Source organism: Typopeltis vanoorti, chromosome 17 (assembly GCF_054136105.1).
Source record: "Typopeltis vanoorti isolate ZY-2024b chromosome 17, IOZ_Tvanoo_1.0, whole genome shotgun sequence".
NCBI classification, from domain to species: Eukaryota; Metazoa; Arthropoda; class Arachnida; order Uropygi; family Thelyphonidae; genus Typopeltis; species Typopeltis vanoorti.
This window is the reverse complement of record NC_143565.1, coordinates 29,946,321-29,966,690: the sequence shown is the minus strand read 5'-3', so window position 1 is coordinate 29,966,690 and position 20,370 is coordinate 29,946,321. Positions and strand designations below refer to the sequence as shown.

General features: G+C 35.1%; 1 protein-coding gene across 1 annotated transcript in view; it reads right to left on the bottom strand.

The window, feature by feature from the left end:
- Positions 1-12,978, bottom strand: part of LOC150097257 (protein singed-like) — a 118,257-nt gene extending 105,279 nt beyond the window's left edge. Inside the window, exon 1 of the mRNA XM_090407629.1 lies at positions 12,724-12,978. Coding sequence (XP_090263755.1) covers positions 12,724-12,978 — 255 coding nt within the window. The remainder of the gene's footprint in view (positions 1-12,723) is intronic.
- Positions 12,979-20,370: the final 7,392 nt, after the last annotated feature.

Below are 20,370 nucleotides of genomic sequence, written 5' to 3'. Positions count from 1 at the left end.
TATAATGAAATATTTTTCAGATGTAGGCCATTCTTTATAATCACCAGATGCTTCTATTTTGCTGTTTAAGTAATTTCATGTATCTTAAAAGTATTACTTATTTTCTATTGCATCAATAAAATGATAGAATTTGTTTCTTCTGTCATCCTTACTTTTAATCAATTCACTGTATTTGTCACAGGGGCGACTCGTGCATAGGCACTGCGGAACTGCAGCACCCCCAATTTTTCTTGATATATAAATATATTTATTAATTTATTTATATTTGCTTGTAATATTTAATTTTATCATCAACAATCCTATCTAATTCTCTTATTTTGTATAAAAAATAATAAAAATCCATCTTGTAGCACTTAGGAGGATGAAGGACGCTAGCAGCACTGTGTTTACCACAGTGTCATGTTGCTACGCGCGCAAGCATATGTAGTGATTAGCTCGCATCTCACTTCATAGTGAGATGCGAGCTATTAGCGTAATGCGACACTGTCCGTCGCGCACTTCCACTGTTATTTATATGCAGTTTGCGCCAGTAGAAGAGTGTTCGTAGTGCTTATCGTGTTTACTCTGGCTCTTTAAATATTTGGATTACAATTAAAGACAACATTTGTTATAGTTTTTATTTTAGAACATTATTGGGGTTATGATAATGGCTTTTATTTTTAAGTAATTTTGAATTATACTAAACTTATAATTTTATCAATCAATATTTTTTCATGTTTTTTTTTAATTTTTACCATAATTTTGATATTTTATCCAAACACGTATACACTCTACTTACAGTGTGTATGTATATTTCGAAAGTTTCAGCACCCCCCCTCCCCCCCCACGATTTTAAGCCGTTATGGAGTAACCAGTACCATCGTGTATGGAATTGCAATTGATTATATATTATCGTTGTTAATAACAAGTCAGTAGTAATGTTAACAGAAGTGAATGGAGAACATAGGAGATAAAGGACTAATAAAACTGATTGGCATCCCCTCTTTTTTTTTAAAAAAAAAAAGTTTTAAAAGTTGCGAAAGAAAAATTTAGTTTTTATTTTTATAGAAAAGTTAAACTCCAAAGTTATAAATTATTTAGCACTTCCGATGTGCGAGCAAGTATATGTTTCATTATTATTATTATACTTCTTCTTCTGTTATACTATATTTGCTAGAAATAATCGTTATAACTTTGGGGTTTCCTTTTTTATGAAAATAAAACAGCATAATTTCCCCCCCCCCAACTTTCAAAACGTGGATGTTGGTAAAATTCTTTAGGTGGGTTGTCCATTGAAATCTGGGAGAAGGTATGCTAGTCTCTTGGCCATATCGTGCAGTGTTTACACACACCGCTATCTTGATTGTTCATAAACGTCCAGATTACAATGAGATAACGAGATGACGCCCCCATCTAGTTAGTAAGCTACCTTAAGTGTTACCAAACGATCCGGTCCCATATACCATTTAGCGGTTGGTGTACTTAACTTTATTAATTCGGTGTATAGATGGAGATCTCTAGAGTGTCTTTTTTGGTATTCTCTTGAGAGGAATTCAGACTATATTAAAGAGAGAGAGAGAGAGAGAGAGAGAGAGAGAGAAGCCGAAGATGCTACATAACTTCAACCACTTCATGCCTCCAGTAAACATGACGATTTTTATCCAGCAGTCATGATCACTGCCATAAATGGTCTAGTTGACATTTCCTTCAACTGGTTCATTAGCAAAATAGCTCACTGCGGGTGATTAATATCATCTACCATCAGTGTTCCTGCCTTCTCGCTTTAGGTGGTGACTTGAAAAAGACATATTTCGTTTCTATAGTAAGTTTCTCTTCTCAATTTGTGTACACCTTAGCTCGCTCACAAGCAGGTGTTGATGTTTAATATTGGTTTCAACCATTTTTAGTTGGGTCATCAAAAAAATAATTAAATAAGATTTCATGAAATTAATTAATTTAAGTTTAATTGTAGAATTGCATTTTCACATGACTGTTTATAAATATACATTTAATATTTTTGCATTGCAGGTTTTGTAAATTTGATGAGCTTTAACTAACTGAAATTACGTAAAAAGTAAAAGTACATGTAAAAGATAATGTGAATTTAAAAAAAAAAATGAAGTTAATATAGTAAAGAAATGAACTAATAAATTATATACTTTCTTCAACGCTTCTTATGGTACATAAGTTTCTAGCCTTTCTTAATGAAATCTATCTTTTCTGGCCAGCAAGATAGACAAATTGGCGTGAAAATACATCAGTTCATGGATTTTTTTTAATTATCAATCTGATTCACGAAACATTGGAAAGTTAGAAATTTGATACAGTGGATGAGATATGTGTTACATAATCCGTGAACAACTAAGGGCCAGAGACTAAATAAACTTGGGATTATTTTTGCAAACCACCTCAAACTTTCAGTAAGCAATATAGTTGATTCACAAGCGAGGAAACACATCCACCCTTAAAGAACTATTTATACCACAATAGAATTCTAACCAATAGCCTGTAAAGAGCGAAGCTATCCACTCTGACAACCAGATCCGAAAAATATACACATATATATATAATAGACGGAGATCCTCTCTCCCCCAAATACGTGTGGATAAGTGGCTGATGGTTAGATTGGACTCCTTGCTAGTCAGCTGGTGGTGCTACTAATGATGATATAACTAGAGAATATTTTTTCGATTTCAAAGCTAGAGAATATTTTTCTACATTTTTTTCAATTCCTTTAATAAGTTCTTCAATTTTTTGGAATTTCTTATGTTCTTATTATGTTCTCGTGTTCATGTTTCAACTTAATATCCTTGTACATCCTTGTTTGTTTTTATCCATGTGAAAATCTTTTCATACACTACGAATACTTTATAAGAATATTTTATAATCTAAGACTACAGCATTAAGAAACAAAGGAACTACCAATGGAGCATATATATATATATGTAGAAAGTATTTTACCTTGGGTATAATAAATGTTAAAGATACCAAGCTATTTTAAACCTGGTTTTACTCCATTTCCCAAGTAAGCAAACAGACAAGTAAGTCAAGTTTGCGCCTGCAAGTATTGCAAGTCTAGGTGACCCCACGCGTAGTGCAAGTCAAGGCAACTCGTGTTAAAGGTGGTTAAGCTCTGATCACTATTCTTAATATTTACCCTTAATGCAAAGCACATCTCCTGGAGGAGATGTATGATGCTATGTATTAAAGGCAAGGGGCCACTACCCAGACCGGTTTCGACCTTTATTGAGGTCTCATCAGTGGAAGCCAGGCTAGAAATACCAAAATTTTAGTAATAGAGAGCTTATAAGTATTTTATCAGAACAAGTTACCATGAGGTGTTTTAACCTTATTAAATAAAAATCCCAGGATGAGAGATAGATGTAGAAAGTATTTTACCCTGGGGTATAATAAATGTTAAAGATACCAAGCTAATAAAGGTCGAAACTGGTAGTGGCCCCTTGCCTTTAATGCATAGTATCATACATCTCCTCCAGGAGATGTGCTTTGCATTAAGGGTAAATATTAAGAATAGTGATCAGAGCTTAGCCACCTTTACTACGAGTTGCCTTGACTTGCACTACGCGTGGGGTCACCTAGACTTGCAATACTTGCAGATGCAAACTTGACTTACTTGTCTGTTTGGTTACTTGGGAAATGGAGTAAAACCAGGTTTAAATTAGCTTGGTATCTTTAACATATATATATATATATATATATATATATATATATATATATATTTATTTATTTATTTATTTATTTATTGAAAGAGTAACCCCCCCCCAACACGCACACTTCCATGTTTGCGCCAGAGGTAGACTAATTTAGAACTTATGTATTATTTTTTAAAAAAAATAATAATAAAACTAGACTCAAAGAAAGTCATTTCTACGAGTGAAAATTGACCTGTAACGTTTTTTTTCCCGCTATCTAGCTGGAGGTTACTAAAGTTCAGCAAGAGCGACATGATGAAACGTTATCTAAATTTCTGTCTTTGCTTTCTTCCGCCTTTTTCATGATAATATAAACTGCCGACTGGTTGGTCGAATGGTGAGCGTATCCACTCTCTAGCCAACAGGCTGCGAATTCTAACCCACGTAGTGGGCATGGATGCATATGATTCTCTTGAGGTGGGAGAAGAATTTCATCGCTCAGTGTGAGACTGTCGCCCAGCTTATTGGAAGCCTGAAGCGTCTTGAAAAAGTTCCACATTTGTTTCTAAAGAAAGGTTTTCAGACCAGGTAAAAATGAATAAAAAAATACCAAAAAAAGTAATAAAAAAATAGAACAAAATCCTTAGCCCACTCACTGTTCCACTGTATGTACTAGAGCAGCGTTTCTCAAGTGTGGTACGCGTACCCCCAGGGGTACGTGGCAATTTTCAGAGAGGCATTTAACGCATGGAATCATTATTAATAAAAATAATTATTTTAAACATATATATTTCTCAATAAATTATACATGAATAGAATTCTCCTATTTTAAGTATGAATTCTCCTACTCAAATTGTGATAAGTGCTTCATTTGAATAGTTTGCAAATTCGGACGATCACGTGACGTTCGGCTTCGTATATGGACGTACATTGTGAGCTTGCAACAACGCGAAGAGAGTACGATAGCGATTGATAAAAAAATAATTATATGAATCAAAGTAGATGTAATTAAGACAGTTAAGGATATATTAATCAATGTGCTTCATTATTTAACGATATTACAAATTTGTTGTTAATTAAAATAACGATTAATAGGTTTACACTACTTTTACAATTATATAATTGCTTTAATAATGTACTAAAGTTATAATGCCTATAATAAATATAATTTTTTTAGCTTTCAAATTCTTAAGTATGGTTCGTTGGTTAAAGACTGGATTTATAAAAATCACAAAATAGAGCAATATACAAGTAGCTGTAAGCAAAAAGAAAACGTTGATATTGTATCTGGATCAAATGAAATTGATAGGGGGGGGAGTGTCGTCTGACATCTCTAAAGAATCAACTAGGAAGAAGATGAAAAAACTTTGCAAGTACGATATGAATTACTTGAAATGTGGATTTTCATGGATGGGAAATGAAGAGGAACCTATTTCATTGTCATTTGTGGTGAAATTTAAAAAATGAAAGCATGAAACCATGTAATTTAAATCGTCATTTTGAATCGAAACATAATGAATACAAGGACAAATCTATAGAATGTTTTCAAAATAAACGAAAAAAATGTAAACGAATCTCAAAAAAAATGATGTCGATCGTGTCAGGAGTGAAAATATGAAGGCTTTAGAATCTTCATATCGTGTGTCGCTATTAATAGCAAAAAGTGGTGCATCGGAAACAATTGGTGAAACTTTGGTCAAGCCTGCAGCAGAAATAAAAGCAGAATTTATGATCGGAGTTAATGCAAAAAGGTCTTTTGGTCGGATTTGTGTTTTTTAAATAGTATTGTTCATCGAAGAATCACTGAAATGGCTGAAAATATAAAACAAACATTGCTCTCCGATATACGTAAGAGTCGTTTATGCGATGCATAATAACGACTCTTATTATGCATCGCATATAAGACCGACATTACAAATTTTGCAAATCTTCTAGTGTTCGTTAAGTACGAAAAAAATCAAACTTCATGACGACCTTTTATTTTGCCAACCCTTGCCAGAACATACAACAGGAGAAGAAATATTCAACAATATAAATACATTTATGCAACCAACCAAGCTTGATTGGAAACGTTGTGTTGGAATAAGCACGGACCGAGCGAAATCCATGGTGGGATCTAAAAAAGAGCTGGTTTCAAGGATTCAAGCTGTTGCACCAGATGCAAAGTTGACACACTGCTGCATACACAGGGAGGCTTTGGCTACACGTATGTCTACAGATCTAAAAAAAAGTTCTGGATGAAGCTGTAAAAATCATAAATTATATTAAAGGCTGTACTCTGAATGCCAGACTTTTCTCTCAACTTTGCGAAGAAATGGGAAGTAATCATGCACAACTTCTTTTCCAAAACCACATTATAATGTCGAACGGCATCTGAGATTGAAATTAAGAACCATAGAGCCAAATTTCGCTGCAATTTTATCCCATCATAAGCAATTTCACTCCTCTCATTGATGATAAATTATTTAAATTAAGTAAAAATTTACAGTATCTTTATAAATTTTGTTCTATTAAAAATAAATCATTTTTTGTTTACATTTGCATTTAAATTCAAATAAAATAGACATTTACAATGAAATATACTATTTTTTATTACCAATTACCAATTACTCAATTTACCTCTTCTTAAATTTTCATTATTATTATTATTATTTTGATAAGGGGTACTCGGTAATAATGAAAATTTAAGAAGGAGTAAACGGATATCTGAAGTTTGAAAAACACTGTACTAGAGGTTACAACTTTTTGTGGGTGGGAGTAACATAAAAAAAAAAAATACCTCACTTATCGAGTGAGTCCTTCACTGGAAAAAACTATACGACGTGCTACCCAAAAGTTCGGGGAATAACGCACCCGAACAGGTTGTAGTAGGGCTTTTCGCCGGTATGAGGAACCAGCAGCACACTTTGTGAATCAGTATGCCAACAAGCTGAGAGACTGCGTTCTTGGGTTACGTGCGATTTTGTAACGTCGTGTTTTAATTGTTCGGCGATTTCCTTCTCCAACTAAAGTGGCGGATTTCAAGGAGCAAAGAATCTGCATTAAATTTTGCTTCAAACTCCAAAAAAAAAAAAAAAGAATAAATAAATAATAATAATAATAAAAGAAAAAAAAAAGAAAACTGCTGCATGAATGCTTAAGGAAGTCGTCAAACTTACCGCGGCCAAAAAAAAAAAAAAAAAAAAAAAAAAAAAAAAAAAGGCGCGAAGTTCGCAGCAATGTCAAGTCAATGATGATTTCTTTCTTTCTTTTCTTTTTTTTTTTTTTTGACATACAAGGCATTATCACACGAAATCCCCCCCCCGTCAAACTGTCAACGGCAAATTTTATTATGAGGGTGTTTGAAGCGTCTAAGGAAGAGCATTCGACGCAAACGTCCAGACAAGTGGAAGAGCAACGGCTGGCTTCTCCGCCATAACTCGATGTTCGATAGTTCCGGCTTCAAAAAATACAACCCATTCCCCATCCCTCCTATTCTCCTGACCTCTCTCCCTGCGATTTTTTCTTCAAGATAAGATTCCGGCTAATAGGACGTCGTTTTGACAAGATTGAGGAGATTCAGGAAGAATCGCAAGAGGTGCTCAGCAGAGTCAACTTGAGGACTTCGAGAGTATGGAAAGCGATCCCAGCGGTTTTTCCATGGAGTTATGGAAAAACCGCTAGGGTCGCTGGTGTACATGCCCGAGGGAACTACTTCGAAGGAGACAGTGGAAACTAGGAGTTATGGTAAGTATATTTTTTTAATAGTCAAATTCCTCGAGCTTTGGGGTAGCACCTCGTATATATATGTAACTACGAGTGTATATGTATGTATCTATATATAGGCTTTACGAAGCTGACAACTTTTTCTGGCATTTTTCTAGAATTTATTGCCAATTTCTTTTAACAGCAAAATTACATGTTCAAATGATTAAATGCTTAAAATTTATTCCTGTAACTTCTCATATAACACGATTTTGTCCTATTTTCGTTGTTACATTCCTCCCCCCCCCCCCCCATTATTACGAGCTTACCTCCGCCTTTTTACTATCACACACCACTTCAAACGACCGACAATAAATTGTTTTCAGTAACAAAAGCAATCGTTCTTGCAAAGACCCTGTGCTCCACTAACTGGTATCATATTCCAATGTTTTGACCAAACGATTTTTTTTTTTTTTTTATTTCGATTAAAACATATAACACCTTCAGCACAGCAGGTGTTTTTCCGACATTTGTCATTTAAATTGGAAATACTATCCATACACGTGTTTCAGTTAAAATTCTGTCTGAGGAAACTGTGATTTATTTTTATAACTACCAGCTACCTCTGGGAACGCCCTTAGCTCAATTCTATGTAGTACGTGTAGCCAAGGGTGAAATTTCAAACTTTTGTTTATGCAAGAAATATTTTCTTTGTATAAAGAACCGACATTTGCGTACATCGAAATAGAAAGAAATTCTGAAATAAGGTGGTGGGAAGAATATGAAATAAATGGAAGTCGGATTGGTTGTTTGGAATTTCCGGCTAAAGCAAGTAAGCATTTGAGGCTATTATGTATTGAATGTGTGTTTTCTCTGACTGCTTTTTTGTTTTGTGGAATTAAAAAGAAAAGTCAAACTTTCGTAGAGGAAAACCATGTCACTTTCCTACGAAAGGTCAACTCACCTTCAGTTGAAAAGTCCTAAAGTCCTGAAAGGTTCTTCGCATGCTAGATGAAATTGAAATTCATTTCTTTCAAACCAAAGGATATTGGCTTTCCTAACTGAGTTACGGAGGCTCAAATTAAATGGGGGAGTTATGAAGAAACTGCCAAAGGTCAATCGACAAACGACTAGATCAAGGATCGGGAATCGGTGGCTCCGAGCACTCTGAACTATTGCTCTTATAGTTCAGAGTTTATTTCTTTGTGTTTTAAATTTTAATTTAGGTCCGCCAAAATTCTCAAGAAGCTTAAAAAAAGGAAATTGTAAACATTACACAATTGAGATATATCCTAGCGCATGGATGGTGGAGAGATTTTTCAAAGAATAGAACAGATGGCAAGTGTACCCTCCCTGAAACTTGTGCAGATGAGTCAAGAAGTATTTTTGCATTAAGATTGGGGTGAGCGGGATGGGAGGGGTGGGGAATGTATAGCATGAAAGGATTATGAGAAAGAGCCGACAGTGAATGAGTTCAAGCAGCAGCATGATGTGCCGTCTAGAGAAGACCTCCCGAAATGCATCTCGTAACTCCATAAAAAATCAATAATAATAATAATAATAATAATAATATTGAACGTAGGATCTCGCTACCATCGATTCACTGTCGTGTATGAAATACTTATATTTTATATAATATGCTGCTCTCTGATTTTTTTTTTTTTCCTCTTGTGTTTACTGTTATAGTTCTTGGCCCAATAAAAGTTCTTAATACCTGAACTAGATAAATAATAACAAGATGTTCATCATGAGAATCTCAGATTATTTTCGTTATTATCATTGAGATTATGAATAGGATGTTGTATGCTATTTATCGTATTCATAATGAACAGGCTGTCTTAGATGAAGACGTTCCTAAAAGCTAATGTAGCTTTTCGGTAGAACCACTACTATTACCATGACTTACTATTGATAGCTGTAGATGTATGGTATATTTAAAACGTGATCCAGAAAAATATCATATTTTTAAATATGCTATTCATTTCGCCTATCTAGTTGGCCGAATAGTTAACATATTCACTCTCCAACCAGGATGCTGGTTCGAATTTCGCCAGGCATGGATGTTTATGATTGTCTTTAGATAGAAGATAAATTTTATCGTCCGTTGTGAGTCCATTGTTCCGCTTATTGGAGATTTGAAGTGGCTGGGAAAAGTTCCATATTTGGTCTCTATAACAGTATTTCTGAAATCAGAAAAAAAAAAATCAGCTAACGCCTTTTTGTTCCAGTATAGGGAGTAGGCGAGGCCATTTGTTTAGCCCTATCTAACTTCTGAAGACAGAGTGGGCAGTTCAATCTCCACTGGTAGCCAATCAGAGATAGCTGGCCCAAGGCTATCACTAATTACTAATGTCTAAGACACACAGTGAAGAAGCGAATCAACAAGTGCTGCCATCTCGTGGTCCCTAACTCTAACAAACAATATATTTAATGTCTGAAATAGTGTGTGTTCTACGGTCGATTTTCTTGAGTTTACGGGACGAAAATCCCGCTTGCCTATGCCAGAGACTAACTAACTCGGGAACCAGTCGAAAAACGGCTTAGAAAAATTTAATCTAGTCGCCGACTAGATTCGAAAGCAAGTCTTCCTTCGTGCGGTCGAGCGCTGTGGTGTGCAAACGTCACATCCACTGAGCTACACAAGTTCTCAAGATTACTGGATTATGTATAAATTTTTTAAAAAATACAAAATGTATATAAAAGAAAAATAGAAAAAAAATCAGTAGTATATTTGATACTAATGTACTATAGATTTGCAGTCTTTGGTAGGAGACATAATAAAATAACAATACTTAAATCATTGCCAATTTCAAACATTTCATTACAAAATTCCGGCTCTTCACATACTTATGTTATAAGCCATGGAGAAATTAACTTAATAGAGCATTTTTTGAGAATGTATTGTGTTAAACGAGGAGTTACTACTTAATTTGAGATATTCGCTTTGGCGCCTTTGGAAGAATGTTGGGATATGCGCTCTTCGATGGACACAGACACTTCTTAAAATAAATTAAGTTAGCAGCTCTCTTATTATTATTATTATTATTATTATTATTATTATTATTATTATTATTATTATTATTATTATTATCTCGGATACTCAGGTTATCATCGCGCAAAACAAGCAAACCAAACCAGCCAGAGAATACACGCAGTAACAGACAGAATACTGTGCAGGATAGCATAGTGATGTAAAATACGGTGGATGATGTAATGTGTATGGTAATTTATACATTACATCACCCACTGAATATTTTATTACATACACATTACACAGTTCAATTCTTCATTCAAACTCATTCCACACATTAACAAACTGCACTTCTTTTTCTTCACACATTTCTGCTAACATATCATTCATAATCTTCACCTCATCTCATCACTGCCATACTTGAGAAAGACACTGACACACTGACTACCTTTCCTATCACGCTATTATCTTTTATCCTTCTCAACAACCTCCTGTTATCCAGTTTTACATTCTCCTTGTTTCCAGTCATCATTTTTCTTTACTCTCACCGCCAACTACTTTGCTTGCTTACTCCATATATCCAATACCTGAATCTCTATTTATTTATTCCTGAATATTTATCCAAATACTTTTGGACCAGGGGCGCGCCGGCCATATGTGCAATACGTGCGACGCACACAGGCGCCAGGATTGTAAAGGTGCCAAAGATTTGGTTTGATATTTTAAATAAAGTGAATTTTGTCAGCAAAATACTGCAGTCTTCATCTCTGAATCTCCAACTTGCTTTAGATGCATTGAATGATCTAAATCAATTTTTAAATGATTATAGGTATGATGAAACTTTCAAAGAAATTGTAGAAAGCTAAAATTAATTGCAGCAAAATTTGACGCAGAATCTGTATTTTGTAGTAGTAGACCACTAAGGCGACGTAAAAAGACAATACAATTTGATTACGAACATGAAAATGAAAATATAGTAGATCCTGAAATTTCATTTAAAGTAATTTTTTTTCTCTGCATAATAGATCAAATATTACAATCTTTGAAGGAAAGATTTACGTTATTAAAAGAACATATGAATTCATTTCAGTTTTTGCGTTTGTTAAGTACTTCACGAAATAAAGAATATTTATTATCTTGTTGTAAAAAGTTACGACAAAAATTAACACATGAGAATCATTCAGACATTGACGCAGACGATTTATGCGAAGAAATGTTACACTGTCAACCATTTATTGCTAATTGTAAAAAAGATATATATCAGATAATTCAGTATATTTATTCAACTTCTTAATCACAGTTTATCCGAACTTTACAATTGCTCTTCGGATTCTTTTGTCATTACCGGTATCTGTGGAATCTGCGGAACGGTCCTTTTCTAAACTTAAAATTATTAAAAAATACTTGCGCTCCACAATGGTACAAGACAGACTTTCAAATCTTGCCATTATAATAACTGAGTCAGATATTTTGGATCAACTTGATATACATGAGATTATTCGAGAATTTTCATTAATGAAAACTAGAAAAGTTCAATTCACTAAGTGATTTTTCTTTCTGTTTAAATATTCATTTACCTATTTCTTTACCCTATAATGTTTAATATGTTCCTATTTATATACTTGTAAGTTGCTATTATTTATTTATCTTATTATTTATTTACTTTTTTTTTTTCAAACTATTTTTATTGTTTTTGTACCCTTCTTATATGTTTATTGTTTTTTATACATTTTTTTTTGAAATTTCTGCTTTTTGTTCAATAAACTTATACTTAATATATTTCGTATTTCATTTTAACTCACTGATACGTTTTTTTTTTGGGGGGGGGGGGGGATAGAGGGGCGCCAACTAAAGTTTTGCACACAGGCGCGCCCCTGTTTTGGACAAATATTCAGGGGGGGGGGTCTGCATAAGTCTGGTAATAAAAGGTGGGATGTGCTGCATGTTTTGCACTGTACTCGATGTCAAAATGCCACGTTGAACTGAAATGAGATACTTCCAATGTGGGATGATAATTGGGTATCACATCAGTGGTATTTATGTCCGTGACATTGCTACCCATCTCAATATACCGAAATCAACGTTGCGTATGTCATTTGTAGATGGAAAGTAGATGGTGGTAACACAGCAGGAAAACGCCCTGAGAGGCTATCGACACCCAATGACTGAGATCGACGAGCTCTGTCTCGGAATGTTCGAGCTTCTCGCACGTCATCAGCGGCAAACCTTGCGGTCAACCTAAAAATTGCTGCTGGGACGTCTATCAGCACTAGAAATGTCTGCAGAGAGTTGCATATATTAGGTTATCAACGGCAGAGCTACTGAAAACAAGTCACACATAACCCCCCCCCTCCCCCAACGCCAAACAACGTTTGGACTGTGGATGATTGGAAAAGAGTTCTGTGGACCGACGAACCACGATTTCAAATGTTTCACTTTGAATCGTGTTGGGATCTGGAGATTATCCTGGGAACGGTTCCAGCAGGACTTCGTCATTCCAATTGTCAAGTTTGGCGAAGGCTCGGTACTGGTATGGGGGTGTTTCAGTTGGATGGGACTTCGTCCATTTGAGGACGTGCAAAAACCATGACGTATGACAGCTAACTGGACATCCTGAACAACTTCATGCTTCCAACGCTGTGGAAGTACTTCAGCAGTTGCATGTTTCAGCACGAGGATGCTCCGTGCCATATTGCACTGCGTGTCCGAGACTGGATTCCACAAAATAACGTTGAAGTGTTGGACTGTCCGGCTCCAGACCTCAACCCCCATTGAACATCTTTGAGACGAATTAGAACGCCGAATTAATTCGCTCTGACCATAGAGGCCATCATCAACATTAGTAATGGGGGGGGGGAATAGTTGGGTGAGGAATAGAAGAATATTCCTGTTTCAACGTGTCAGAAATTGCTTGAAAGCATGCCCCGAAAGGAAATTGCTGTCATTCAGGCCAAAAGTCACGTTCAGTACTAGAAATGTAATTAAAACGCATTTTTTTTACCTCAACTAGGTGCCCAAATTCTTTTGTCAACATACTGTAAATGTCCATAGCAACGTTAAGTTTAAGTTAAGGGGATAAAAATCCCTTATTATTTATCAGCCAGTAAGCGAAACTAAGATCGAAGACTACGATCTGAACGTTTCATGCCGACGAACTGTCGGCGGATCCAAGCGTAAGTGACCACTTGGTAGTGCCACACCAAGCCAACTCGTTGCAAAGGTGGAGTAAGATCCTTCACTATTCTTGATATTTTCTCATAATGTAAAAACACAGAGCTCCTAGGAGATGTAGTACTGCTTTACATTATGAGGAGAGGTCACTACCCAGACCCAAAGCGTTTCCCAAATGGTGGTCACCCACCATTTGGGAAACGCTACCCTAGTGAATACCTTTCTTAAATCCCAATATATTTATGTTCGAAATATATCAGTCTGCTAATATGGAACTCGATGATCGCATGACCATGTTTTTATTGCCTAATTCAAAGGTTTAGATTTTATACCCAGAGTATAAAATGACGCCACCCCCTTATTTCAGCATATTTCTTTTTAACTTCAAATATCATCTTATAAGCTGACATATATTATTCTTAAAGGAACGAAAACTTTTTGGATCTCTCATTTCCTACAAAGTTTTCACCCATAATCCAAGCTTACACACCTATAAGTATGCAAGGGCAAATTTCATGATAAATGAAAACAGCATAACACACCTGACAGGATCCAGTTCTGAACTACTCACTTTACATCTATAATAACAACGACAGCAAAAGGAAGTAAATTTAGGGTTGAGTAAAGCAAGATACTCACTTTATATCCTGGTAATCGTGTTTGCGGTCCTTAGTTAAAGCAGTTGTCCGCTTGATTCCTATATTTTCGTCCTTTTCACACCCTGAATGGTACCACTGCATCATTACCCATAGATAAAAGCGGACTTATTGGCATCGTATTTCTCCCAACACTTTTGTATTCAAGATTATTTAAATTTCGCTTTGCCGTTCCAAAAGATACTTTTTTTTTTAAACGAAAAACAGGAGAATCAGTTATTTAAGATTCTTTTGGTCCCCTATGCACAAAAGGACTATAACCTAGTAATGTCAAATTGGGGAGCTGAAATTTTCTGTCGCTAATTCCTGTACTGTGTTGCTTTGGTATATCCGCCCTGTCTTTAAAAAGGAGGGAAAAACTTTGTTATCAAATTATTGTCCAACTTCTCTCACCTCAACCCGTTCAAAAGTAATTAAAAAACTAACTAGAATATCTAGACTTATATGAAGTATTCGATGTACACAAAATCCTTTTGAATAAATCCATCACATACTTTTGGATATTGTGGAAACGTGTGGAGAAAAACCAATGTTTGACATTTCGGCGAGTATCTATGATTAAGCTTTCGATGAGTCTTTTAAAACAGTTTAAAATAATAAATAAAATACTTACTTGTAACTTTAAAAAAAAGCACGCCATTTCTTGCATTATTTTTATCTTCCGATTCAAAATTCTAATAATCTGAAATTCCTTCCTAATAAAAAACGATCACTACCATCGTGAGCTTATGAATAACCTTAATATTTAGAATTAGTTAATATATGGCAATAAATGTCATTACTGTATCTTTACTTTAATACATATTAGGAAAAGAGTGAACTTTTTCACCTTTTAATTCAAAGATGCACTGCAAGAGTGATTATGGTGTATTTTTCTGGTAATAACCTCATTTTGATTACAGAAGTTAAGGTCAGCAATGTTATTGCTTTAATTTTTTTTTTTTTTTTTTTAAATAAAAGAAATGGAATTGAACCGAACTGCAATGGTTGCAACAAACCGATTTCCTAACAATATCCTCATTCACTCCTTCACAAGAAAAACATTTTGTTTCCTGTAAACAACAATATTTTCCTCCTTCTCTCTATTCGTGATTTTCATTAGAAAGTAAGCTGTGTGCTGTACACAAAAGGAAACATCCGGGAAACAACTGAAAACTAGGAATTCTGCCTTGCAAATGAACTGAATTCCGTAGCTTAAAAGTGCGGAAAGTGTCCCGGCTCTAGAATTACCATCCTATTCACCTTGTCGTGTTACCCAGCGCGTGATTCCTGAAATAGCTGAGCAGACAATGTTCGTTTAATAATAGTGTATTTAAAATAATCCGGCAGGACTCTTGGATGTTTAATGTTTAGACTAAAACTCGGTTTCAAGGTTTCTCTGTTATTACCTTGCCACCCCTCCCCTCTCTCTTTTTAAAGCACGTTAATTACTTTGATATATATATATATATATATATATATATATATATATATTTTTTTTTTTTTTTTTTTTTTTTTTTGAGAATAATTATGTATTTGAGAATAATTTTCTCAAACATTTAGTATCTCGCTAATCGTTATCAAAAATGAAGAAAAGAGATGTTACGCCATTTTCAGTACTTCAATATCTCTTGCTATTAAACGATATCATTAGTTGATTTTTACTATTAGTTCTTATTATAAATTCTCAAGATCAGACGTGGTTCTGATTGTTTAGTCGTACGACTGAATAAGTAAGGTCATGTGCCACATGTATTGTGTCAATCGGTGCATGCGGTTTGTTTCATGTTTTAAGAACCTCGTTTTTCGAACCGTAAAACCCCCACCTCCGTATTATACCTGATAACTCATCTTCAGTTGATTCATCAGAAGTGCAAATGAAGATATTAAATATATGTGTAAAATGGCTTTTTTTTTTTAATGAAACGAGTGATGTAAAGGTAATTGTCAATATTACTTTTATATGATATACACTCATGAGTCAAAACATTACTACCACCTACCAAGTAGTAGGTAGTCATAATGTCTTGTCGTGCCGAGCCTCCTTTGGCTGAGATAACCGCTTGCCCATCTTGGCATGAACTCTGCTAGACTACGGAAAGTGTCTGAGGTATTCTGGACCAACTAGAGTGTCAGAGGTCAGTGGCCGATTGAGACACTGGCGTTGGCAAGTGTATGCTGCGTTCCACATGATCCCACAAATATTCGATGAGATTCAAATCAGGAGAATTAGGCTGCCAGGAGAGCACACGGAGTGCTTGGACATACTCTTCGAACCATGATTGCAGAATGCGAGCCTTGTGACATGGAGCTTTGTCTTATTAAAAGAAACTAGATTCATAGGGCCCCATTGTCACTATTGCAATACCAGGTCCTAAATCCCAGGTAAGAATTAGCAGTCGGGGTGTGTGTGTGTTTAGCAGGAATGAGAGGGCCCAGTGACCTCGAGAACAATCCCCATACTAAAATATCGCCATCTAACTGCCTGTTTCCAGCCAACCAGATTGCAAGGTTGCTTCTGAGAGTGACTTGATGGCGAATTAATAGTCATGCTTGAAAAAGATAATGGAAGAGGATGAGCAGTTTTTTTCTGTATAACGAAGTCGACCATCCCATCCCATATCATCTTTCATTAATGTATTAGGTCCAGTGCTGGCATGAGAGTAAGTGGCGATCCTACGACAGTTTGTCGCGCCTATAGGCCAGTTTTATCAACGCATTATAAGACAAGACAGGCATCATGAAATTCTTTATGATGTAATATGTGTAACACGTATATGATTATTTATGATGTAATATATCATAAAATTCTTTATGATATATTATTTTTTTGACAGTTATTGCCAAAAAAAAAGTGCGTATAGAGCATTTTGGCGCCCCTAGGCCGGTACCTCTTGTGCCTAAGCCTAGAACCGGTCCTGATTAGGCCAATTGGTCTAGCATGGCCAAGCGACTTGACTTTTCATGCAGTTAATACTATCTCCATAGAGTGATATGTCTTGACATGTCATGATAAATTTAATATGAATTTATCATTATTCATGTTGAAGTTTCTGAAACAAAAACTACATGGAAATCGAATGAAAAATAAATAATTCACTGTTAAATTAATGATTTATCATTTGTTAATTTATTTAGTAAATTATTTTCCTTTCACTCCACTTTCATGTAGTTTTTCGTTCAGAAACTTCAACATGAATCATTGCAGTGATTCCGGAAGGGGGAACTCTACTTACCCTGAATGAGACTGGCTAACCCACCTTTCCTACCTCAATGGGAATCGAATCAAGGTCTTTTCATTCAAAGGGTATGACAAGACCTTGATAGTGTGTGGTATTAATGAAGCGATTCCAGTTCCGTTCTGAGTAATTTCCTTCTATATCTCAACTGTTTTGAAGTGTCCTAATAATAAAAGCTATTAAGTAGACATTTCTAATAAATTGACTACTCATTGTAAATGCATATCAAGCTGCAAAAATAATACACACGTCTGCATGCTTTTACACAGTTTATCACAGAATTCAATATATTTTGAACTGTTCTTCTGAGTAGACTTTCAGCTAAAATCTTGATGACTATACACATGATACGCATGTAGTTATATACACTATATTTTTTCTACATCACAACATAGTCTAGATGCAGTTCAGCATCAACTATCAGAATCCCTCGACGATTCACTGTACAGTAAAAAATACCAATGTATATTCAATATTACAAAATCAGGCAACATAATATTACATTTAGCAACCAAAATGTCTGCGTTTACATAAATTCACATCCATCCATTATACATATTCTGAAGAAGACAGTTTAAAATTGTCTTCGCTGCTAATGGCAAAGTACGAAAAATAATTAAATCCTGAAGAATTCATTAAATTTATGAGAATCACTGAAGTCATAATCGATGATAAAATGTTAGAATGATTGCCGATATTAGATTGATTACCAATGCTATGTACGTTTGTTCAATGCTTATGTGCTTTCCCTGCTGAGCAATTGAGTACTACCATACCTTCTTTTGTCTAACTACCAAAAAAAGCACCATTCATAAACGCAGCATCATAATATATTTTAAAACTTATTATATATATATACATACCGTATTTACTCCAATATAATTTACCCTCGCGTATAACGTGCACCCCTGATTTTACTTTACGAAAAAAGAAATTAAAAAGTTTTGCTTATACCTTTCACACGAACAAAAGTTTAAACACGTTCACTTTGGAGCGATAATAACTCACTCACCGCGGTTAACAATATGCTCTCCCTAGCAGCCACTATACTGCAGATGCAAGAAAAACAAGTAGTTTTATTGTATCACTGAATAAGGTACAGAGACATTTAGAGTCTGTTTAATACGATGTGTCAATCAATAGTGCAATTAGAGACAACTGGGATAAAAATGGCACTAACTAATGAATCACATGTCTCCTCCCAAGCAAAACTGCATATTGTACTGCCAAACACAGTATCTAACTAAAAACTATTGTCCAAACATTTGTCCAAATTTTTAATTACATGAAATAAGTGATTGTTAGATTGCATTTGAAATTTTCGATGTCACTAAGACAGATCACTAAGGCTTATGTCAAACCTGCGAAATGGCCTAACATACAATATAATGTGTGTGACAGTCTGCCCTCCAGTCTGACGGAAGCCACACGCAAACAAGCAGCAATAAAATTCAACCAATGGGTTGAAACTTTGTGTGAGTTCAGCCCACCCAAGCGACGAAGAAGCAGTACACAAGCGGTAATGAGAAGTTCCGATAAACGGGCAAAACACCAACCCGACGTGAACGTGCTAAAACTAAAAAATATATAGTGAATGTTATGGCTGTTTCCGATATTTGGAATTCGGTTGAAGTGAATCAGCATTTGAACTCAACAGTTGTGGCTTGCCTTTGTCGTTGGGTCGTACGATCTTTTGTAACACCGCACCAAACATATGCACGTCTTCATAGCTGCTCTATCTCTACCGGCCTACCATTGCTATCCGTTTCGCGCTCATTAGTCATTCGTGAAGGATTGTTCATTACGTATTTCAAGTCATAAATTACTGGAATTATTGTAATATTGAAATATTGTAAATTACTTTATTCATTAAGAAAATAAATGAGAATAAATGGCGTTGGCAGTTTGTTTTTTTTATATAATTTATTACATTCCACTTACTTTCATTTTACTTCACCTTAAATTTATACTTTTTTAAACTTTGGACATAATGAGGTTATGTTCTGTTATGTGTGCTTCCTCCCCCCCCTCAGTCTTCAGTCTCTGAAAATAGAGATATAGAACTAAAATGGCATCTCCTACTCTCTATGAGGGATAAAATGCATTAGCGGATCTATTTTATTTGTGCTTGCATATATGAATTCTATATGTTAATTCAGTTTCAATAATTTTCAATTTTCCGTTATGTGCTTTACGACTTCCTATTAAGTATAAAAATTCGACTGAATAATTACAAGAATTTTATGCTTTATGTAATGGAAAAAAAAGAGGAGATGTATATTTCAAAATTCAAAATCTGGCCTGTGAGTTTCTATAAACAGCCGAAATAAATAAATAATATCGGTATTTAAATCACATTAACGAATAAATATAGTTCTTATCATTGATACTAGATGGAGCAGTAGTATAAAATAATGGCATTCCGCAATGTGTTCGTTGGAAAAGAATGTTTCTCTTGCCATTTCCTTCGTCATCCATGCTGCATTTGTGGCATTTCCTGATTGCTTGTTCTAGAAAATTTAACTTTGGCTTTAACATATACATATGATTTTACGAATTTTTTTTTTCTAAGATCCAAATTAATTCAGGCTTTCTTGACAATCTCATTCTATATCATTTTCATTTCTAGCAACATGTTATCAAACTCGTGATATATCTGAGGTCAAAATGTGTGTATTTTTCTCTACCGAAGGAGATCGTAGTAGTGGTATGTGAGCTCTATTCATGGTGTGCTTTAGTTTTAACTAACATTTACATTATTATTATTATTATTAAACAAGACCTCATGGAGTCAAAGACTCATCTAGGAGGTCCTTTTATCTTACACACACATCTCATCATACGGTGTCTTAAACATATTCAAACTACTTGCAGACACCACGCTCTCAGGCAAGGCATTCCAATCACTCACAACTCTGCACGAAAAAAACCTGCCTCTCACTCCCTTACTCACACCCTCCTTATACAGTTTCCAGGGATGACCTCTGGTTCTCCCCTGATTTCCCACTATTCTCTGTAGAACTTCTCCACCATTGATC